The 24932-nt window shown below is 39.7% G+C and overlaps 1 protein-coding gene across 1 annotated transcript; it reads right to left on the bottom strand.

Annotated features, from left to right (window-relative positions):
- Positions 1 to 23051, bottom strand: LOC140730078 (uncharacterized). Its single transcript, XM_073050209.1, has 5 exons — positions 23018 to 23051; positions 11198 to 11304; positions 5110 to 5319; positions 3264 to 3444; positions 1 to 416 (listed from the first exon to the last, which is right to left on the bottom strand). The coding sequence occupies exons 2-5, from the start codon at positions 11288 to 11290 to the stop codon at positions 403 to 405; spliced, it is 498 nt and encodes a 165-aa protein (XP_072906310.1). The 5' UTR covers positions 11291 to 11304; positions 23018 to 23051; the 3' UTR covers positions 1 to 402.
- Positions 23052 to 24932: the final 1881 nt, after the last annotated feature.

The following is a 24932-nucleotide window of genomic DNA, read 5'->3' as shown; positions in this document are numbered from 1 at the left end:
TTTAAAACACACACTTAGTAGTGTGTAGACTTTACTAATAAACTACAGAATAATAACATGCATATTAATAATTTAACAAAGAGCAATAATTTTCAATAGTGTGCAATAATAATGTAGAAAATAATAAAACAGGGACTGTTGTATTATAATTCAGCCCTGCCGAAGTGTGAAACATGACAGATTGAAACAGTTACAAGAAAGTCAAAGAGGCTGATTTGTGACAATGCAGTAACTGAGAAGATAGTGATTAGGAAGAATGATTCAATGTATTTAAAATAATAATATAAAATCATATGTAAGCAACAATTGCAAATCAGAAAGCAAAACTAAATGTGTATGAGGCTGAACCAGAAAAGTGATCCACTTGAATTACTAGAGCTTGGAGAGGCCATTTTAGGAACATCATGCACAGTTTGCTGCAAAGATATCAAAAGATCGAATTGTTATATTGTTTGAATTTGGAAACCTGTAATAATCAAAGTATTAACCAGCTGCATAATTGAATTGTGTAAATAAATTACACAAAATAAACTGCTGGAGGAATTCAGAGCATCAAACAGCATTTGTGGTGAGAAAGAACTGTCAACATTTTGGGTCAAGATCTTGCTTCAGGACTGAGAGGGGAGAGGGAAGACAGCCAGTATAAAGAAGAGAGGGGGAGAGATGAGACAGGGACTGGTGGGTATTAGGTGAACAGAGGAGGGAAGAAACATGACAAGCAGTTGCTGCAAAGTGAAGAGTGGGGTAAGGGTGGAGTTGGGAGACAGAGTTAGGTGTGTGATAATCGGGACCGCTTCCTACACCCATTCAGAACTTGCCAATTTTATTATTTTCATTACTATAATTTCTGACACATCTCTCCCTTTTCTGGACCTCTCTGAGTCCATCTCAGGAGACAAACTATCCACTAACATTTACTATAAGCCCACGTACTCCCACAGGTACTAGACTGCACCTCTTTCCACCCTGTCTCTTGTAGAGATGCCACCCCTTTCTCCATCTCTAGATGGAATAGAAGAATTACAGTAGAAGGGAAATATTTCCATTAGGAGAGAAAGGATTGCAGAGAATATGCCTTGATGGTTGAGCTAAGGATGGGTAAAATTATGGACTAGAATAAGTAAGAGACAGCAGATTACACAAGGTGATTTGGGATTGGATTAGGTGAGGAAACATGCTGAGACAGTTAAGGACATGGGCTAAGAGAATGAAAGAACATCAGACTGGGGTGGACAAGGGGATTATCAGGTTGAAATGGAGACAACAGGCTGGAATGGTAAGGGAAAGTCAGGCTAGGACTGGAAGTGGGGTCAGGCTGGGATACTAGTAGAGGATTTGGAACAGGGATCAGGATGAAATTCTGCTCAGTTAGTTAATAGCGAAGTCAGAAAAAAACTATACTCAGAATTGATCGAACAGTATGATACAGACAGTGGAGTATCTAATAGAAACAGAGGTAAGTACAGAATAAATGTACTCAGCTGAGGAAGGTTTCCAGGCAAGATCTGCTCAGATCGGCCCACTGTCAATAAGGATGAAGCATAACCCGTAAGTCCTATGAAGCCTTGTGCCAGCATGAGTAAATCATGCATCTGTACACAAAAATGCCAAAGTAGTATCCCAGTGTGTAAAGCATGCCTGCTGACACTATCATGTATGATTACTATATCAGATGTACGATTGATCTAGAACAAAAATCTTGCACCTGATTCAGTAACAGTACACCCTTGATTTTCCTTATGTTTTACTGAAATTCAATGGCATGATGCTAAAGAATATGGTGCCATGCAATGTGATTTCTGGGCACAAAGGTGAACCCTTTACAGTAAACTAATCACAATGAGATTTAAAACAAAAGGATACTTTCTCAGTTCAAAGACAAATCATTCCATATTGAAAAAATTGTACAATCCTTCATAGACAGTGAAAATTTATTTCTGGTGCTGCAGAATCAAGCAGTCAAACCTAACCTCAATATTCTGCTAGGTATTGTCTTTAATTTTGTCCTTGTACCATTACACATTGAAAGCATTGTTGTGGCTGGACATACCTGTTAAAAAGAATTCTAACTGTACCTACATTATCAGGACCTGGTAACTGTATGGAGAAAGCAGTTGTTGGCCAATATGTTCTGAATTTGACTATTGACTAATAGTTTAATATGCCAGCATGTTAAACGTACACTAATGTTGTTATGTTTATTTTGTCATAAAAGTTATGTAAAATTTATGTTAACTGAAGTTTATATTAAATCATGTTTATCATATTAATAATGTACTGTGCTGCTACTGCAAAAAAGATAATTGTCAAAATATTTATACTCTTTGTATGCTTCCTAAGACAATAAACTTGAAGCGCGAGAGCAGTAATTTTAATCAGGTCTTTACTTCTCTGAAGTAAAACTTCAGATATATGGTTTCTATAGTGAAAGCCTTTGAAGATGGTAATAATCAAAGTCTATTCAGTGAAGCATCACTAGAAGAGGATTTAAGCATGCAAACAAACAAAGAGGTACCATAGAAACCCTGCTGTGTCTCTGCAGGATTATATGGCATTTCATGTCAAAACATGGTTAGTTTGATTCAGCAAAGAGAATCAAGTGGGTGAGGAAGATGGTGTTCCCCACCCCAAAATGTAATCCCAGTGTCAATATGCAATTCTAAAGAAATTGAGTTCTGCTAAAAACTCTATTGCAATTGTAATTATTAAAATTGTGTCAAGGAGTTGATACTAGGTAGAAATAAAAGAGAGCTGAATTTTTCTTTGCTTGGGTAGAGGTGCAAAATTTAATGTTAAATTATAATGGAAATTGCTACTACATTGTCATTGCTTAGCAGGGTTTTATCTTAAATGCAAGACCTTACAGACAGGAGGTCTCTGAAGTTAGGAGATGCCCTGATACTCACCAGGAGATATCAGCAAGTGGGCAGAAGTTACATTTGGACAAAGTTTCCTGATAGATCCCCAGAAGTTATGCCAAATTAGGTCATAAATTCACAGAGCTCATCTCATTGCATGGAGTGATAGGGAGAGAAAGAAAGGTATTTTAAAGCCAGCTGCTCCATTAGGTTACTGTAATTGTTTAATCTGAAATAAAGGTATATCACCACAGGTAGGGAAGTACTGGTCTCTTGTTATTCATTGCACCACTGGTCAAGACTTTTGCACAAATAAGTCAATTGCCAACCTTTTGTAAATTCAAGCAGAGAGTGGAAAACTGAGTGAAAGATTCTGGTTTTAAGGGCTCTTTAGAACAGGAGTACCTTTGTCGTCACAGTAATTCTCGTCTGATTCATTGTTACATAGTTTCTTGGTGATCTTGTAAAGTTCTTTCACAAGATCATTCTGATGCACTGGATCACGTTCCAGACAATGAAGCATGGACCAGAAAGCCTTATGGAAATTACCAAGGCACCCATTAGCCAGAGATAACAAGTAATAATTCTGTAACGGAATATAAACATCAATTTTTTAGCACAACAAAACACAAAGAATTTCACTATTCATTTAACTGCCCCATCTTCAACTCCAGGGATCTTCTCATTGTTACTTAAACCTGTTTCCCTCCTCGTTTTCCCAATGTGCAATCCTCAGATTTTCAATGAGCCAAGCTGCAAAACACCAAACACTTAAAAAAAATAAGACAAAGGATTTAGTAGAACTTTTGGAGGTCATCTGCAAGAATGGAAGCAAATACCTTTGTGGTCTGCTGTGTTTTGCAGCTGGTTTTCTCAGGCCCTCTGGTCTGAGGGATCAGGCAGAAGTTCCCCCTACAGCATTTGAATAAAGTGGAAGTGGCAACAGGGGCTGAGTGATGAATGCTGGCTGTGTTGATGACAGGTAGATCCCGAAAGTTAAGCAAAATTAGCCCGCAGCCCTTGGGTCATAATATGGAAGTCAACAATTAAGATATCAAGCCTTGACACTTTACTCTCAGTGGCATCTTTATTAGGTGCTCCCTGTACTTCCTGAGTGTATGTTTTGTGCTCTTCTGCTGCTGCATCCCACCCACTTCAAGGATTGAAATATCGTGCATTCAGAGATGCCCTTCTGCACACCACTGCATTAAGGAGCAGGTGTATGGATGTACCTAATAAAGTGGCCAGTGAGTGTATATTAGAACTGGCCAGTAACATTATCAATCTGAGTTTTTCTTTCTGAACGCTTTCAGATTCCAGCATCTATTATATTTTACTTCCCTTTCCTGTATGGGTGTGTCCTGTGTCTGTGTTCATTCCTTAATTTGACCAGTCCACATAATGTCAAGAAATCCTCACTGTAACTACTGCAACAGGTAGTGAGTGAATGCCTCAGCAGCCTGATTGCGACTGAGTAACAAATGCTGATATCCCAGCAGAATCCCTTATTGATAAGGTAATACACTGCCTTTCTGCAACTGATCATTTCAGTGTACTTTATGCAATAATCATGAAATCATTTTCTGTCCTATCCAATCCAGAACTTCAGTCAAATTTCTAGCACGTGCAGCTCTTTGATGTTCATTTTATCTTTTGGTGGCTATTTGAGTTTCCAAATATTGAGGTCCTGTCTCTGATGCCTACCACTTGCACCAGATGCTGAGGTTGACAACCGTGAAATAGGATGCCTGCTTCCGTATCTCCATTGTTGTTGCCATTTCTCCTCCAGCAGTGGTGGGATTCAGTGGTCACTTCTACTTCGAGGGTTACTGGTATCAGCTTGGGTCAACTTCAACAGTTGTGCTGACTTTATAGATTATTTGCAGTTAATGGCTACCAACACAATTGGTACTGACTGAGTATACAGAAGTACAAACATCATACACTAATGGCATTGGAAAAGACTTTGAGAATCCCTAACATTGTTTTATTAGAGTGCATGTTTATAGAGGCAGTTAAATTTCCAAACCTATGACCACTCTGTTGATGGCATTGTGGATGCTGTTTGCTACAAATAACTGCAGTCTCCTTGTACTGGTAAATAAAGACATTTAGACAGATCGTCTAAGTCCAAGATATAAGAGAAATAAATGTGTTTTTCTCTTTCTGCAAATTCAGTATGTTTAGTAAACTTCTCCCCCCAGTATTGAGTTGGTTGGATTGCACGGGTGGGTTATCCCACAAGCTTTACCTGTGGAACGTCAGGCTGGATTTGTATCAAGATTTCTCCATCAAATCTTGCATCCTCATACTGTTTCATCTGGATGAATGCCACCGCCCGGCAGGATAATAGCTCACAGTTCTTTGGATCCAACATGAGACCCTGGGTGTAGCTATGCACTGCCTCCTGGTAATTTGCCTTTGTCAACGCTTCATCTCCCTGCACCTGCAGGCACGCAACCTGCAACAAACACATGGTTATCAACAGGTATTCAGCAGAAGACTTGCAAAATCTCTGGCCAAAGGCTGGAGGACCAACTGTTTACAAGCAACCTTCACGTCCTGCTGAAGGACACCAGCCCCTAGACAGAGTATATACAATAATTAAACTCTACTGCTCATGAAAAGAGGTTACTATATGATACTCGAGGCAAAAAATAAAGGAAAATGTGACAACACATTCCAAATATCAGATCCACACCCTAAAAAAATACACAAGCGGTCAGTCTCAGGCCTGGACTGCCAGCAGCTCACTGATCTTGCTGTGTTCGAAAGGTACACATATATGCTCCACAGGAACAACAGTTGAATTAAGTGATTTCATTTTCTGCAGGCAACTCCTTTACAGATCACTGATTAGAGTACAGCAGATCTGAAAGGAACATATGGGATCATTTTTTAGTTAAGGTAATGACAAACAAGCACTGGCATGCTGGCATGTATTGAGGGAGTCACCTTAAATAAAGACTGTAGGAATGTACACATCAGTCATTTAAACTTGATAGTGGGGAAAGTTCTAGAAATAATTTTCAGGAAAACATAGGTTTCAATAGGTACATTTAATGTCAGAGAAATTAATGCAATATATAGATTCTGAAATTATTTTTCTTCACAGACACCCACGAAAACAGAGGGGTGCCCCAAAGAATGAACAACAGTTAAAATATCAGAACCCCAAACCCCCCCACCACCACTCCCCCTCCCACTCCCAGCTTGAGTTTGTTAAAGACAAGTGTTACTGTTGGTACACTTTTTTTGATTAAGTTATTGAGAGAGTTAATGAGTAAAGTTAATGTATCATATACTGTATGTACTTTAAAAATGTGATGAATTGATAGAGAAAAGGCTTGTCATCAAGAATGAAGGCCATGAGCTGTAATAACTTGAGTAAAAAATTAACTGTAACATACACTCAGTGGCTACTTTCTTAGGTACAGGAGTGGAACCCAATGTGTTTTTCTGTACCATCCACTTCAACATTCAATATGTTACATGTTCAAAGATTCTCTTCTGCACACCACTGTTGTAATGTGGTTTTTTGAGTTACTGTCACCTTCCAGTCAGCTTGAACCAGTCTGGCCATTCTCCTCTGACCTGTCTTATTAACGAGGTGTTTTCACTCACAGAACTGCCACTCACTGGATGCTTTTGTTTTTCACAGCATTCTCTGTAAAACCTAGAGACTGTTGTGCATGAAAATCCCAAGAGATCAGCATTTTCTGGGATACTCAAACCACCCTGTCTGGCACCAACAATCATTCCACGGTCAAAGTCACTTAGATCACATTTCTTCCCCCATTCTGAAGTTTGAAGTTTGGTCCAAACAACAACCAACCTCTTGACCATTTCGGCATTCCTTTATGCATTGAGTTGCTGCCACATGATTGACTGATTAGATATTTGCATTAGTGAGCAGGTGTAACTAATGAAGTGACCACCGAGCAGAAGCAGAGGCAAAAGATTGTTTTTCAAACTGAAAGAATGTGTATACTGAATTCCCTAGACCACAGTAAAAGAACCATTTACTTTCTTCAACTATATCTTTTACATCAATCTGTGTGAATATGACATGTTTTCCAGATTTACAGATAACACAAGCTTGAAGATGCACTGATCTGTGAGGAGCTTAGTCATATACTTTAAGGAGAAATTGACAAGCTGATAGAATGGATGACATTTGAAACTTAATCCTGAGAAAGGTGAAGTATTACATTTTGTAAAAGAAGATAGAGATCTGGGGATATATGTGCATTGACACTGTCAATGGCAGAGCAGACTGAAATATTTCTGAAGTAGCAGTAGACCGAGATTGAGTAGATTGTGAGAAACTTATTTATTGGCAGAGGGGTAAAGAACTAGACAACAGGTCAAGTTGCAAAAGAACCACAAGTGTCAGGAGATTTTATTTCAGTGGTTAGGGTGAAGAAAGCATATCTACAAGGAGTGAAGACCCATTCAATTGTAGCGTTCAAAGGGTACTGGACAAGGATCAAAAGAAAAAAAACCCTGCAAGGACTGGAAAAAGGGCAAGGAGTAAAATCCAGCTAGAGGTCCTGAATGCCCTCCTCCGTGTGGTAACTGTTCTGTGTTTATTTAGTCTTCATACTTTTTTCAGGTAGCGAGTCTTTATAATTGACTTGAAATGTGGGAGGCAGGCACATTAGTGTAACAGTCAGTACAATTGCTTTATGTTGCCAGCAATCACTAATTGGGATTTTGTTCATGCCACTGTCTGGAAGGAGTTTGCACATTCTCCCCTTGACCGCGTGGGTTTCCTCCCAGATTCCAAAGATGTGTGGTTAGGGTTAGGGTTACTAAGTTGTGGGTGTACTATGTTGGAGCCAGAAGCATAGCAACACCTGTGGGCTGCTCCCAGTACAATCCTCACCAATTTGATTTAACACAAATGACACGCTTCACTGCAGATTTCAAAGTTTTGATGTACCTGTGACAAAAAAAACTAATTGGTCTATTAAATCCATTGAATATTCTAATGTAGGACCTGGCATGCTTCTGGGAGGGATTGTGATTAAAAATTCACATTCTCAAACTTTTTCTTACATCAAAATTTTCTTCCAAGTTTGTTATTCAAACAAGTAATATGATCTAACCAATTCAGCATTTCGACTGATACCATCAGTGAGTGAATGATTTCTATGAAACAGAAACTACCACAACCTGATCATATGCCAAAGTACTTTGTACCTTCCAGAATACTTTTGAACTGTAATTGTTACTATAAAGCTGGAAGCCAAAATTCCCACAGTCAGTTCACATAAAGAGCAGCATGAATATAACTATATAGTCTATTTTATAGAAGAATAAATGGAAGCCAGAAATTAGATACAAAAATATAAAATGCTGGAATAGTCAGCAGTAAGTAGTGACTATGAAGATTAAAAAAGCTGAAAGTTGGAAAAAGTTCACAAAGATGAAGAGAAAGGAAGGAAAGTGAAACTAGTAACATAGAGTTTTATTGGTAACTGTTGCACACCAATTCTAAATATTTGGAAAAACACTAATTTTAACTCAGAAATATGCCATTCAACGCAATTTCTAAGTTCTTGGCTCATAGCCTTGTGGTTGTCCATTGATGTGTTCCTGCAGCCAAGAACTTTAACTTTCAACCATACTGCCAATTACTGAAGCATCAGCAAACTTCTTAATCATCGCCCAGATATTTGATTCCAAATAATTTATTAATACCAGGAAAGGCAAAGGGTCTTGAAAAAGGATCTAGTACTTTCCCTGTGTATATGACAAATAAACTCTTCTCGGGCATCCAGCTGGGTACAGGTATTGATTATGGCAGACGTTTCGATGAGAAACTCCACCATCATCCCTTATGAAGATGGTGGAGTTTGTCATCGAAACGTCTGTCATAATCAGTACCTGTACCCAGATGGATTCCTGACAAGAGTTTATTTGCAAAGGGTCTTGCTCAGATGTGCCAGGAAAAGCCACTGCATCCAAATCCCCTGTCACTAAAACTTACAATAACTGTTAGTTTTGCTATTTCTGACTGAATCTTTAATCTAATTAAAGGTTAAACCACTTTTGTCGGAGATCCCTTTGAACCTTTGATCTTTTATTTGAAAACAGACTCCAATAAATCACGATCCCTAAGTAGATTATCAATGGTCCCAGATGGCATAGGAGGATAAGAAACCATCAAGTGATAGTGTCTTCAATTGATTAGAGTTAGCTGAGGCACAGATGGAATCATTACAGCTCAAAATTAGAAGGCTGTGTGATCAAATTCCTCCTGAGACTTGACCTGCATAATCCAATTTTACATCCAGTATAGGACTAATCCAATGTTGCGCTTATCCTTTAGACCAAACATCAGGCCGATGTCCAGTTTGCCCATTCAAGTAGACAGGAAAAATCCAAGAGCATGAAACAAAGAAGAGCAAATTAACTTTCAAAGTGTCCTGGCCAATACTTATGCTTCAGTCAACATTCATAAACCAAAGAATTTGCTAGTTTCTAACAAGGTCTTCCTTTATATTTAAATCAGGTATTATGTTTATATTTCAAAGGCATTTATTTGACTGCAAAGCACTTGGGTTATCCTAAGATAATGAAAGTGCTGTGTAAATACAAATCTTGCTGCTGCTGCTGCTGCTGCTGCAGGGCAATGTAAGAAAAGAAAATTAAAACCTGCAGATGCCAGAAGTTTGAAATAAAAACAGAAAATGCTGGAAACACTTGAAGGTCAGACAGCATCTGAGGCAAGAGAAACAGTTAATGTTTCAGGTCCAGCACTCTTCATCAGAAAACAAGTTTGCTTTCAGTAGCAAAGTAAATGGTGGAAGGATGAGTAGAAGTGAATATTTATTTCAGGGTGAAATCAAATGAATAAATGTAGCAGTAGACTGACTGATAGGATCAGATTAGTAACAACACGTTACACTTTGTTGTTGTGAGAAATGTTCTGCAGGTCAGACTATTTGAGGGATAATTGATAAGTTTGTGGCCTAAGGTAAAAGGAGTCAATTTTAGAAAACCTAGCACATTTATTTTTCAACATAGTCCCCTCCTACATTTACACACTTAGTCCAGTGGTTATGGAGCATACGGATTTTGGACCTTCAGATAGTGTCCACAGCAGGAGTGATTGATAAGTTCGTGGCCTAAGGTAGAAGGAGATGAATTATACAGTTCTCCTTACATGCACATGCAGTTCAACTCTTTGAGTGATGATGCAGAAAGTTTGAAGTTAATAACTCATCGGGGTGATTGATAAGTTTGTGGCCTGAGGTAGAAGGAGATGAGTTATTAACTTCAAACTTTCTGGTTTGAAGGATAGAATATAGAACTGCATGTGCATGTAACAAGAGCTGTATAATTCATCTCCTTCTACCTTAGGCCACGAACATCAAATACCCCTGCTGTGGACACTTTCTGGAGGTCCAAGATCCATATGCCCCACGACCGCTGGACTAAGTGTGTAAATGTAGGAGGGGACTATGTTGAAAAATAAATGTGCTAGGTTTTCTAAAATTGACTCCTTCTACCTTAGGCCACAAACTTATCAATCACCCCTCGTACATAAGAAAAAAAATCGAGATAGTAACTGACAGAAATGGGTTCTAATAAGAGACAGGGAGAAAAAAGCAAGTTGCTTGCTAGAAACAATTATTAATGTGCGACCAGAAGTCTGTACATCAAGCTTGTGTCACATTCAGTAGTTGGAATGCGTAATGGTTGTCAGTATGAGTAGAAAGATCCATTGATATCTAGTTAATGCTGGAATGGGCCCTTACAACCCCAGTTCAGTCCTGACCTCCAATACTGTTGATGTGGAATTTGCTCATTCTCCTCATGACCACGGCAGAATCCCCCAGTTCCCCCCCACCCCCATAATACAAACTAGGTACAGCAACTGGCTTCTGTAATTTGCTTCTAGTGTATATAAGCGGTAGAAATTCGGGACTGTTGGTAGAAATGTGGGGACAATAAAACGGTTCACATTAAAATGGCTTGGGAATAGTTAAATGGATGCTTGTTCGTAGTTCAGACTCTAAGCTGTGGGGCCCATTTCTGTGCTCTAACTCTCTGTCTCTGTGATTCTGCAACTGAAGCAAGCAATAAGTGATTCCTGGCTCCTTTCCCACCAGCTAACATTTCTCAGATAGACTCATTAACTGATTGCAACATGTCACTGGGTCACTAAGTATTTCCAATACTATGTCCCACAGGCCTGACACAAGATTGAAACCACATATTGTGCAAAATTAATCCTATAATGTCCATACCTGATTTTATCAAACATGCAACACTGAGGACAAATCCAATTAGTGCTGTCATTTAATGGAATAATATATGATACCTACCTTTTGAGAGTCTGTGATTGTGCTTCCAGAAGACAAGACCTGACTATGGGGAGCATCCATTAGCATATTGGTCTGATCAACATTCACAATCATCCTCACTCATGGGTCTGTGGGATCAAAAAAACATGTTCAATCACAGAATTCTGAGAAGATACACCTCGTGCTTTCAACGCCTGTCCTCAGCATCACCAGCATTTACAAGAGTACGAGGGCAGTATGCTCAAAGGCACATTGGGAGATGCAAGTTCGTCAGTGTGCAAGAGATGACAGGGTATTACAAGGCCACATCTCATGATTTCTTTCAACAACCAGACTGTATATGGCCTCACTATAATGCTGTCTATACAATATATATTAAGCTGCTTCCAAGACATGTATTGTTACACACTTAGACTAAGATAAGTAATTCCTGCATTTTCTGTTTTTATGTACAATAAATATTAACATGAAAGAATGGTACTGATTGAACATAGAAGAAAATACAAGAATTATAATATTAAAAGATTCCTTAAGTTTATAGGGGTGGAAACTGGGAGAAATACAGGTATTTTTATAGAAATGAACAAATGAGGTGTACAATATCTAATCACAAAACTTATAAGCAGATAAGTTATATGTGAGTAACAGAAAGATTATTTCCAAGGGGTGAGTTGGACAGGTAAAAAGGAAGACATAAGCCTAATATGGAAGGGGCTGACAAGATGAAAATGGTATTCATTAAATTCCCACAGCATAAGTTTGTATACCGATGATCAGGAGGATAAAATTTTGAAATTTAGGCTGGTCTTCGAAGCAAAGACTGTGGTCAGATTACAAAGTGGTGGAAGACTTTTGCCCAGAATTTGTATTTTTTTAAATGAATGCAAAATATTGTATGCACTGAAAACAGAAAATATTGAAACCACTCAATAGGTCAGACAGAAAATGAAACTGCAAACATTTCAGATTCAAGACCCTTCTGCAATAACATCCAAGAGTAAGCTCTCTTTGAACAATCATAGCTCTTTAGGAGGCAGGTGAACATTTCAGTGATTTTTGGGGCTGTCTTGTAAATGTTCCATTGTAAAACCAGTGGCATTTTAAATGGTGTTTAAATGAATAACTCAGTGAATTGTGCTCCTTGTTTCTTGTGACTGTCATTTTCTGGACTTGGATCCAGTTTAAGTCATAAACCCTCAAACATACATTGGAAGATGTTTGACATGATGAGGTGTGTGTCTGACACTAGGAAAACTTTGGCTACCATAGTGTGAACCCTGCCAAGAAATTCATAGTTCAGTCTTGTAGCTTCAGCAGGAAGTGACTGTGAATGCAATTTACACCAGGTTACATCGATACTGACCTCATGGTACTACAATAAAACACAGGTGTATGATCCAACTTCTAAGCAGCATTACAGTATGGTATGGAGCTGCCAACCATGACTGAAGCAACTGTTCTTAATGCACCAGTGACATGCCGATGACCCTTCTCCTGACAGTAGAAACAGTTCCATTGGGCTTAGTAGCTAAGTCACATGTGAAAGCCATGATCTGGACTGGTTGTCAGAGGCTATTTGAGACTCACGCCATTGTGAGCATTTAATAGGTAGTGAAGCTTATCTCCAGTACCATTATCAAATGGAATACTGTATTATTTAGGGAAAAGGCCTAAAGCAATTGTACTCTTTCAGCGATTGTGGGTTGGAAATAAATGTAGCCCAAATAATATGAGTGCTTGATGGAAATGTTGGCAAAAATTAGCTATTTCACTTGCACCTTATACTGTTTCCAACCAGGTATAAAGGAACTATGTCACTGCATATACATTATTGGTACCCACCTCCTTGAAACCAATGTTTCCGCTAAGGGGTACGTATGTGCACACACAAACATCTTTTGCTACTAGCACACAAAGGAATTAAAACTGCACACAAAAGGTTGTCACCCTCTACTTCATTGGCATGTTAAGTATATTTCACGATCATACACAATCACATTTCCTTTTCTGGTTTCTTATGCGGACAGCTTTGACATAGAAGACTGGTCTGCAGATTTTAGAACTGGCTTATTCATAAGAAATTATTGATTCACTATGTCAAATTCCAAAAAAGCAAAGGGTGTGATGTGCAAACTTGGGGAATTTGAAGTGGAATGGCTTAATGAAACAGTACAAACTGCGACACCAAAAGCTCATGAGGCCAGGAGTGTGCAGCTGCAAGAATATTTATGCACAATAGAGAAACTGCTGTTACCTGCATATATTGTTGCTTTGCAAAAGTTGCTGGAGAATTTGCAAGTGAGGAGAAGTGGAGTGATATTTGGAAACTTTACTTTTTAAAGCATCATTTAACTAGCAAATCACATGTGTGCTCTAGTGAGAAAATCCTTCACTGCCCTCTACAGGCCTGCTACGTATGCTTTGTGAGAGTGCAGATGAATGAGAGCGAAAACAATCAAACCCAGAGATCAAAGTTCTTATCGACAGGTTTTGCTAGCTGTTAAAATGAATACTTCTCTATATAAAATTCAGTGCGCGTATGTTATTGTCACTGGGCAAAAAATTGCTCAGTACAAGATTTTTGCACACTCTGGTCATTACAAATTGGAGGAACATTGCTTGCAACCAAGACATGCTTTGATTTGAGGATGAGTTTTATTTCCAGGGTGAAAGGGGAGGTACTGTCATCCAGAGATCTCTGTTAGGCCATGGTGAACATTGTTCTTAACAGCAGAGTTAATCCTATAAAAACTAATATCTTTCTGCTTTCTGCATTCTCCGTAAATTTCCCAGTTCCAGTTGCCTTTCCAAATTCAGATACCAATTTCCAATCAAAAGCTCTACCTGCTCCATTCCTACATGGGTGCCTAAGACTTTTGCACAGTTATGTAGTAATTATTAGCATTGAACTGTATTGCTACTGCAAAAAATACAGAATTCATAACATATGTGAGTGAAAATAAACCTGATACTGATGTGGGTCTCTGTTGTGGACTGAGATTGGGAAGGGGCAGGGAGAGGTGAATCGTGGTTGGATAAAAGGGGGAGGGACCGAGAAGCACTAAAGAGACATTCTGCAATGTTCAATAAACCAAGTGTTTGAAATCCAGTGACCTTGCCTGGTGTCTCAAGGCTGAGTGCATCTGCACATATGCCACCTCCCTTCCCTGGCACACCTTCTCTGCCACCTATCCCACACTCCTCCCTCAGTGTTCCACCCTCACCATTCCCAACATCTGCTGCTCCCGCCAGATTTACAAACTAGCTCTCCTCTCCACATTGACAAATAGACTACTGTGCAAAAGTCTTAGGCATCCTAGCTATATACATGTGCCTATGACTTTTGAACAGCTCTGTATGTTATGAGCCAGTATTTAAAAAAAACACAAAATTTGAGCCAATGCATCAATTACATTAAATAGAACCTTGCACATGCAATCAATTCATTTGTTGCTTACCTAGTTTATTTTTATTCTGAATTAGAATTGAATGGAACAATTGCAGGAAAAACTGACTTTAGGCTTCCAGACAGAAGAAAATGGAATGAAAATAGAAATTTGAGATGTGTGTAACAAGAGTAACCATGGTTGATTTTACTTGTCTGTCTAATTAGCAATAATACTGGACAGGATAAAGTTCTGGAATGTATATAGCATGTTTGTTTTAGACCACTACCTATTGTAGCCACTTAGGCCACAGATGACCCTTGATTGAGTATTGTACAATGAGAAGGGTTGATTAATCACCTTGCTGTTGCTGGTCCTTTAGAAAAGAGTGACTATAACATGGGAGAGTTCTTCATTAAGACTTAAATGGAGTGTTTAAATCTGAAACTAGGATCCAAAATCTAAACAAAGGAAATTAGGAAAGTCTGTGCAGTCAGTTGGTTAGTTTGATAGTTTGTAGAGCTACAGCACATTGAAAGACTTGAGGGTGGCCAGACAATATTATCACTTAAAGAATAAAGGAAATGCAGTTCCTTTCTAACACAAAAGGAATGATTATTCAAAAACAACTAACAGAACATAGTAGGGATTGGACCAGATCTGAAAAGGTGTCAGAAGGTTACCAGAAAAAAAGCGAGCTTGAGATTGGAAGCATTTTAGGATAAAACAAAAACAGGACCAAGAGATTGGCAAAGAGAGCTATATAAAAAAGTACACTTGAAAAGAATATTAGACTGTAAAAGCTTCTATAAGTTCCTAAGAAGAAAATGCGAAAGCTTATGTAGGTCCCTTATAGTCAGAAAGGGAAAACTCCTCCCTACCGTTCAGCACATCTACGAGAGCACTACCACAAAAAAGTATCATCTCTCATCAACCACCCACACCATCCAGAACACACCCTATTCTCGCTGCTGCCACTCAGAAGGTACAGGAGCCTTAAGTTCAGAAACTTCAACCATCAGGTTTCTTAACCTGCATGGACAACTGCCCTCACCTCAACAGTGAACTGATTCCATAACCTACGGACTCACTTTCAAGGACTCTGCAACTCATATTCTTACTATTATTTATGTGTTTATTTATTATTTTTGGTGTTTTTTTTGTCTATTTGCAGTTTGACTTCTTCAGCACTTTGGTTGTTTGTGTGTAGTTTTTCCAATTGATTCTATTGTATTTCATTATTTTACCTTGAATACCTGCAAAAAATGAATCTCAGTGTAGTATATGGTGACATATACATAATATAATAGTAAAATTAATTTGAACTTTGAATTGAATTGAATTGAATTGAGTTTCGGTTTATTGTCATTTAGAAACCACAACTGCAATGCATTTAAAAAATGAAACAACGTTCCTTCAGAATGGTATCACAAAAGCACGCAACAAAACAGATTACATCAGAAAATCCACATAACGTTTGGCAATCCCCAAATCTAGAGTCTGGAGAGGCTAATATTGTGCTACCATCATAGCGCATTCCCCAGAAAGGAGCTCCAAATTCACCAGACAAAACAAGACTACCCAGACACACCAAGCCAGGGGACCAACTCTGCCACCCAACAAACCAAAAGCGAAAGCTACAAGACCTACACAAAACCACATAGTTACATATAGCTATAGTTAATATATAGTTACAACAGGGCAAACAATACCATAATTGATTAAAAAAACAGATCATGGGCACAGTAAAAATAGTCCAAAGATGTTAAAAGACTATAAGTTCAAAAGAAACCACCACACAGTTTCCACAAGTCCTCAGTGTCCCGATAGACTCGTCATTCCATGCAGGCAGCAGAAGGGAATACCCCCACTATGGACATCCACGGCGCCACCGGACTCAGCCTCGCAGATGCAGCACACAATGAAATGGGAGAGAATGGGAAAAAATTGCAATGTAATTAAAGAAATACTTTGGTTTGATCTTCATGGAAGAGAACACAGATAGAGAAACGTTAGGGAAACAGGAGGAATTAAAGGAGAGTGCTGGAAAAATTAATGGTTTTAAAATCTGATAAATCCCCATGACCTGACAATTTGTACGCACTTAAATGAAATAAACACAGATATAATGGATTATTAGTTATCATATTCCAAAAACATACAATTAGTAAAACAGTTCCTACATATTGAAGATGCCAAATGTACACTCTCTATTTAGAAAACAGAGAGCTACAGACCAGAAAGACTAACAGTAATAAGAAAAATGTTATAAAGAATATAGAGCATAGAACAGTACAGCACAGGAACAGGCCGTTTAGTACACAGTATTGTGCAAAACAAATTAAATTAGTCATCAATGGCCAACTAAACTAATCTCTTCTGCCTACACTATGTCCATTTCCCTCACATTCATATGCCTGTCTAAAGGTCTCTTAAAAGTCCTTAATGTATCTGCTTCTACCCTCTGTGTAAGAACAATGCCCCTCACTTCACATTTGGTCAGGTTAAACTCTATCTACTATTTCTCTACAATTTCTCTGCCCTTATCTGCAACTGATCAATATCCCGTTGTATTCTTTGCTAGTCTTCTATGGTATCCACAACACCACCAATCTTCAAACTTACTAACCAAACCATCTACATTTTCATCCAGGTGATTTGTATACACCACAAACAGTAAAGGTCCCAGTACAGATCCCTGCAGAACACCACTAATCACAGACCTCCAGCTAGAACAAGTCTCTTTGATCACTGATCAAAATTCTGAATCCAAATGGCCAATTAACCATGGATCTCATGCATCTTAATTTTGTGGATGAGCCTCCTGTGGAAGAGCTTGTCAAACGCCTTACTGAAATCAATGCAGACAACACCAGCCCCTTTACTTTCATCAATTACCCTCATCACCTCGTCAAGTTAGTAAGACACGATTTGCCGCACACAAAGCCATGCTGGCTTTCCCTACTCAACCCATGATTTTCCAAATGCTAATAAATCCTATCCCTAAGGATTATCTCCATTAACGTCCCTACTAATGATGTAAGTCTCACCAGTCTATAGTTTCCAAGTTTTCCATGCTTCTCTTCTTGAATAATAGAACCATATTAGCTATTCACCAGTCTTCAGGGACTTCACCTGTGACTAGACAGGATATTGGTCAAGGCCCCAGCATTCTTATCCTTTACCTCTCTCAGAACCTGAGGTATATCTCATCAGCCCCTGGGGACTTATCCACCTTAATGTTCTTTAATAGACACAACAGTATTCTCTCCATTACCTCAAAATGCCCTCACATACTAATATGCTGGGCACTGATCTCCCTATTCTCCATGTCCTTTTCCTTGGGAAGTATCGATGAAAAGAATTAATTAAGGACTTAATCCACATCCTCTCCATCAAAGTAAATGATTCCCCCCCCTTTATCCTTGAGCGGTCCTACCCCCCTCTCTTAGATATCTTCTTGCTCTTGATGTATACATAGAATGAGTTGGGATTTTCTTTAATCTGACTTGACAAGGAATTTTCACGGCCTGTCCAGGCTTTCCTAATTCCTTTCTTGAGTTCTTTTCTGGCTTCTTTATAATCCTCAAGGGTTCTGTTAGACTCTAGCTTTCTAAGCTTTTTATACTTTTCCTTTTTCTGCTTGACTAACTTCATCACCTCCCTCAACATCCAAACTTCTCTTACCTTGCCATCCTTGTCCTTTCTTCTGACTGGAACACACCTGTCCTGCACTCTGTGCAGTTGGTCTTTAAACACCCTCAACTTGTCACATGTGGACTTGCCTGAAAACAGCAGTTCCCAATTAACTCTCCCTAGTTCACGCTTAAGGCTCTCGTAATTTGCCCTGCTCCAGTTTAAGGTTCATACTTATCCTTATCTCTGGCTATCTTTAAACTTCAGGAGCTGTGGTCACTGTTCCCTAACTGCTCACTATTGAAAAGTTGATCACCTGACCAGACTCATTATCCAACACCAGGTCTAATGCCACCTCTCCTCTTGTTGGACTACCTACAAATTGATTTAATTAACCTCCTGAATGCACCTAACAAATTTTGCCTTGTCTAAACCTCTGGAAGATCCCAGTATAGATTAGGGAAATTGAAGTTACCCATGGCAACAACCCTTTTGCTTTTACTCCTTTCCTTAATCTGTCTGCATATCTATTCCTCATATGAGATGATAACATGACACAAAAACTATCAATGGGATTAGACAAAATCAACATGAATTTACGGAAAGAAAGTACTGTGCCAAGCCAATTGGAGCTTTTGGAAGGACTTAACTGATAGAATAAATAAGAGAGAACAAGTGGGTGCAGTGAATTTGGATTATCAGAAGGCCTTTGATAATGTCCCACAGAGGTAATGTATTGGCATGGTTTAAAACCCGATCAGCAGACAGGAAACTAGTGATGTACCTCATGATCAGGGCTTGGGTCCTAGCTATTCACAATATTTATCACCGAGGGTAACAAATGTAATGATTCTAATTTTGCTGATGACATAAAACTGGGAGGAATTGAGAGTTGTGAGAAGGATACAAAGAGCATCAAGGTGATTTAGACAAGTTTAATGAGTGCAGCAAATAGTTAAAAAGTGAAATGGCATGTTGACACTGCACTCATTGCATGAGATGTTGAGTAGAGGATCAAGATTATCTTGCTAAAGTTGTTCAGGACCTTAGGGAGATCAAGTCCAGAGTACTTGTGTAGCTTTGGTCTCCATGCATAAGGAAAGATATTATATAGTACTTATCAGGAAGTTTCACTGACTGATAGCCAGGATGGTGAGGCATTTATACAGACCCAGATGACCCCTGTGTTGGGTGACAGGCGATGTGGTATATATCGATTTTAGGTCAACATCTGGTATTCACTAAGAAAGTAGAGGAACGAGAGGAGCTCTCATTGGATCATAAAACATTCTGATCGGACTCAACATACAGAAGAGAACATTTCCCTGACTGGGATGATGAGAATTAGGCGTCAGTATTTGAGGATATGGCACAAGACATTTAAGACTGCAATGAGGATACATTTCTTCACTTAAAGGTGACGAACCTGTGTGATTGTCTTTCACCGATGGCTGTACAGGCTAGGTCACTGAATATATTTAAAGATGGATTGATTTTGGACATAAAGGGGGAGCATAGGAATATGGTATTGAGATAAGGGATTGGCTGCAATTACATTGGATAGCTGAGCAGGCCAGAACTGCCAACTGCTGCTCATATTTTTCTATATTCTATCACTGCTGTCAGAGCAAGCCTAGAAAATGCACAAGAGAAAAAGGTTATTGCATGTTATTGTCCATGCTGTGAGGCAGGCCATCTGGGCTAAGAAGATTGATTACAAAAATAGGATTACATTTTCACTATGTAGGGCACGGATGAGACCTCTACAGTATTCATCTGCTTACTTTAGGGAAGAATGTTAAATTGTCAGTAAAAAGAAGGTTCACCCGACTTAAAGCTGGAATGGCAAGAGAGAACGATGTCTTATCAGGAATGAATGGACAGGCTAGACTTATATTCACTGCTGTTAGAAAGAGTGAGGAGTGACTTCAATGGTTATAACGAGGTAGATTATACCTCAAGAGGTATACCAAGAGCCCACCTTTTCCTTCTAGGAAACCATTCTTATATCAGCAGGATAGAAATTCCCCTTGAGCCAGGTGCATGTGCTTTCAGGCTTTTTTTGTAACTTGGCATGGGGTAAAAAAGAAATATCTGTGGTGGGTGGAATCTTTGATCATGTTGGCTGCTTTACCAAGGCAGGAAGAAGTATTAGACAGAGTCCATGGAGGGGATGCTGATTTCCATGATGTGTTGAGCTGTGTCTACAACTGCCTGCAATTTCTTGTAGTTACCATACCAAGCCAAGATGCATCCCTAAAATGTTACTTATAGAACATAAAACAGTACAGCATAGTACAGGCCCATCAGCTCACAATGTTGTGCAAACCTTTTAACCTACTCCAAGATCAACCTAACCCTTCCCTCCCACATAGCCCACCATATTTCTTTCATCCATGTGCCTATTTAAGGATCTCTTAAATGTACCTGTTGTATCTGCCTCTACCAAAACCCAGCAATGGGTTTTATGTAACTATCATTCTCTCCTACCTCTGACATCTCACCATACTTTCCTCCAGTCACCTTAAAAGATTGCCCTCTTGTATTAGCCATTACAATACTAGAAAAAGATGCTAACTGTGTCTCTTATCATCCTACACATCTCTATCAAGTCACCACTCATCCTCCTTTGCTCCAAAAAGAAAAGCATTAGTTTGCTCAACCTTTCCTCAAAAGATATGTTCTCTAATCCAGGCAGCATCCTGGTAAATCTCCTCTGCATCCTCTCTAAAGCTTCCATATTCTTTCTATAATGAGGTGACCAGAAATGAACACAATACTCCAAGTGTAGTTTAGCCGGAGTTTTATACAGCTGCAACATTATCTTGTGGTTTTTGAATTTTATCCCCTACTAATGAAGACCAACACACCACCTGCCTTCTTAAACCCCCCCCCCCCAATCAATTTGCATGGCAATTGGAGCTATAGACTTGGACCCCAAGATCCCTCTGTTCCTCTACATTGCTAAGAATCTGCCATTAACCTTATACTTTGCCTTCAAGTTCAACCTTCCAAAGTGTATCATGTCACACTTTTCTAGGCTGAACTCCATCTGCCATTTCTAAGCGTAGCTATGTATCCTGTCAATACCTCGTTGTAACCCACGATGACTCTATGCACAACACCACCAACCTTCGTACCATCTGCAGACTTATTAACCCATCCTTCCATTTCCTTGTCCAAGTCATTTATAAAAATCACACAGAGCACAAGTCCCAGAACAGGTCCCTGCAGAACACCACTGGCACCAACCTCCAGGCAGAATACTCTCCATCAATACAACCTCTCTGCCATTTCACCAATCAAGTCTGCTCAGCCATTATAGCTGATTATTATCCCTCTCAACTCTGTTCTCCTGTCTTCTTCCCAGAACTGTTGATGCTCTTACTAATCAAGAATCTATCAACCTCCACTTTAAAAGATACCCAATGACTTGGCCTAAATGGCCATCGGTGGCAATGAATTCCACAGATCCCTAGCTGAAGAAATCTCTCCTCATCTCTGTTCAGAAGGGGTGGTTCCTCTACTCTGAGGCTGTAGCCTCTGCTTCTAGATCCACCCATTACAGGAAACATCCTCTCCACATCCACTCTATCTAAGCCTTTCAATATTCGATACGTTTCAATGAGATCCCCCATCATTTTTCTAAATTCCAGTGGGAAACAGCCAGCAAATGCTCCTTATACATTAACCCTTTCATTTCTGGGATCATTCTCATGACCCTCTCCAATGCAAACATTAGTTAGTGCTTAACTTAGTTAAGAAGTCCAAAACAGCTCACAAATCTCCAAGCCTGGTCTGACCAATGACTTATAAAACCTTAGCATTACATCCTTACATTTACATTCTAGTCCTCTCAAAATGCTTTCTAACATTGCATTTGCCTTCCTAATCACAGACAAATGGGTAAGCTAGTTCTGACACGCACAAAGCCAAGTTTCCAGAACCCCCTCCCTCCTGACTTTCTGAATGGGCCTGCCGTAGGGAACCTAGTCAAACGTCTGACTAAAATCCATTTTCACCACATACACTGCTCTACCTTCATCAACTTGTTCTGTCACTTCTTCAAAAATGTCAGTCGGGCTCGTGAAGCATGACCTGCCCCTCACAAAGCCATGCTATCCCTTATCAGATTATGTTTCTCCAAATGCTCCTAAACTTGATTCTTAAGAATTCTCTCCAATAGTTTGTCTACTACTGATGCAGAACTCACTGGTCAATAATTCCCTATTAAACTTTCATGAAATAAATGAATAATATTTGCCATCCTCCAAGGAACTAGTCCTGCGGACAGTGAGAACAAAAAGATCATCGCAACGACACAGCTACCCCCTCCCCCCCCCCCCACCCCGTTTACTGTACTGAACTGGGATATATCCCGTCTCGTTTTTAGTTAAGAAAGTAATGAAACCTTATCTATTTTTTTCTCTCTCAGAAAGTCGTGACTGTTTGGAATGCCCCACCTCAAAGGGCAGTAGAAACAGAACATGTTAAGGCAAAGATAGAATCTTAACAAAGGTGAAAGGTGGATGGGTATGCCTTGAGGTTACAATCAGCGGAGTAAAACCGATACAAACTGCCTCTTCCTGTACCTAACTGAAGAAAGGATGCACCATCATATCCGAAGTTTTTCAATTACAAAGCATTCACCCACTTTGCAATCGACCACTCAGTTCATGCAAACCCAAGCCTAGTAAAATCAAAAATGCCTGACAAACCACTGCCAAGGATTTATTTCTATTATATAACCCAAAAGGCTAAGTTGATTTTAAGCATCGATGTAAAGAGTGGGTGTAGCACTTCCCGGACCCCGCCTCACCTGAGGCTGACACCACTCTCCACCTGAGGCCTCTCGCTCCTGCGGATGCGGCGTCCTCGTCGCCAGGGCAACCGGTGACACGTGGTGAAACGCGGTGGCGTCACCGGTGGGCGTCGAGAATGAGACCAGCGTTGTCCAATCGGTAAGCACGTTTGTACGGCGGCGCGGGATGTCCGGAATTGAGCGCGCGAAGCTATAGCACGGTCACCAGATCGGCGTTTTCGGAGCCAAATTCCAGAAATATGGCTTTTTTCCCCAATTTGGTTGGCTTCAGAAAATTCATTTGGCTTTTGGGTTTTTTCACATGCTAAAATAATCTGCACGAAAATTACATACCATCCTTTTTCTAAAACATTTTCCTTTAAGAAAAAATTTTTTTTGGTCAGTTACATTTGGCAATATTTCTGCCGCCAACTGAGTCTGGGGGGCAAGAAGGCGCCAAACCGTCAAGTCGGTCACGTGCGTCCTGGTCCAGTTTGTCTCGGACCTCCTAAGTGTTTGCATGTGAATTATAATTATACAAATCGAGCGTGAAGTCTACTTTCTATACGTAAAGACGTTCTGTGGTGAAACTATGACGCCTTCGGCTGTTTTTATAAATCATTTATTATCAACACCCATGGCCATGTCGTCAAAGAAATGGAAAGCCTCGTGCAATCCTAAGTACAATAGCAAATGGGAAGGAACGTTTGTATGGGTCCAGAAGGCTGCCGATGGATCGGAGGCAGCTTATTGTAAATTGTGCCACTGCAACATTTTACCAAGAATTAGCAACCTTTCAAATCATGAAAAATCGGAGAAAAAGAAGCGGAGAACTCCATCAAAAGGCCAGACGCAACTTAATGTAGGAAAGATAGTGATAAAGTTAAGGCAGTAGAGCTGCAAATTGCTGAAAGCATGACCTGCCATTGTGCGATACGTACAGTTGACGACCTGAGTGAAATCATGATAGCGCATGGGCATGGGAGTACACTGGAGCACATAAAGTTACATAAAACTAAGTGTGCATGCTTAATCAAAAACATCATTTCGCCTGCACTGAAAACTGATCTCATTGATGACTCTCAGAACAAGTAATATGCCATCATTATAGATGAATCTACTGACATTGCAACACAAAAACACTTGCGTATTTTGGTTCGATTTTTAAGTGGTAGGACAAAGGAAATTGTAACTGGATTTCTAGATTTAATTCCGGTGCAAGAGGCTACAGGAGAAAACATGTTCAATTTGATTCACTAGGAAGTCAAAAGATGTGGCCAGAGTCTTGCAAATTGCATTTGCTTTGCATCGGATGGTGCATCAACCGTGGTTGGGTACAACAATTCTGTGTGGTCTAGACTAAAAGATGTGTCTCCTTTCATTGTGCAACTCAAATGTCATTGGCTGGCACTGTGCATTAAATATGCAGTATCCAAGCTACCATTAAGTATTGGATTTTTGCTGTCAGGAATGCCTAATTGGTTTCGCCATAGTGAATTAAGACAAGTATACAAATAATTGTTTAGAGTGATGAACGCAGCTACAGAATTTGAGCTAACCCGAACTGCCCCCCCTCCCCTTTGAAAACCCCTCATCTATTTGTTGGCTTGTGTGTGGAAAGGTCATGTTTAATATTTTGATGAACTGGGAAGAGCTAAAGGCTTATTTCACTTCTGCTGAACTGGCCCAATCAAAGTTTGATACAAAACCCCCAACCCTACCTGCCTATACACTTTTTAAGTGTCAGGCCAGATTGGAAAGGTCAGGTACAGTGAGGCCCAGGCCCATGAGTAAATCGAAGCGACAGGGCCTGGATCTGAGAACAAGGTTGGGCCGATTGAAGCAGCGGGCAAGATTGAAAAGGTCAGGGGGTTGGGGCTGGAGGAGAGGGATGGGCCATTGTTTAGCTCGATGCTCCACAAGGTTTACTCGT

Source organism: Hemitrygon akajei, chromosome 7 (genome assembly GCF_048418815.1).
Source record: "Hemitrygon akajei chromosome 7, sHemAka1.3, whole genome shotgun sequence".
Lineage (NCBI taxonomy): Eukaryota > Metazoa > Chordata > Chondrichthyes > Myliobatiformes > Dasyatidae > Hemitrygon > Hemitrygon akajei.
The sequence above is the reverse complement of the archived record's forward strand: the minus strand, read 5'-3'. Positions and strand labels throughout refer to the sequence as shown.

What these genes read in the sequence shown, in the direction of transcription:
- LOC140730078 (XM_073050209.1), bottom strand. Translation starts at nt 11,290, where the DNA reads ATGATTGTGAATGTTGATCAGACCAATATGCTAATGGATGCTCCCCAT. An exon ending in CAATCACAGACTCTCAAAAG is followed by an intron (nt 5,320 to 11,197) that starts GTAGGTATCATA and finishes TGTTTGTTGCAG; the next exon opens with GTTGCGTGCCTGCAGGTGCA. An exon ending in TCCAGCCTGACGTTCCACAG is followed by an intron (nt 3,445 to 5,109) that starts GTAAAGCTTGTG and finishes ATTCCGTTACAG; the next exon opens with AATTATTACTTGTTATCTCT.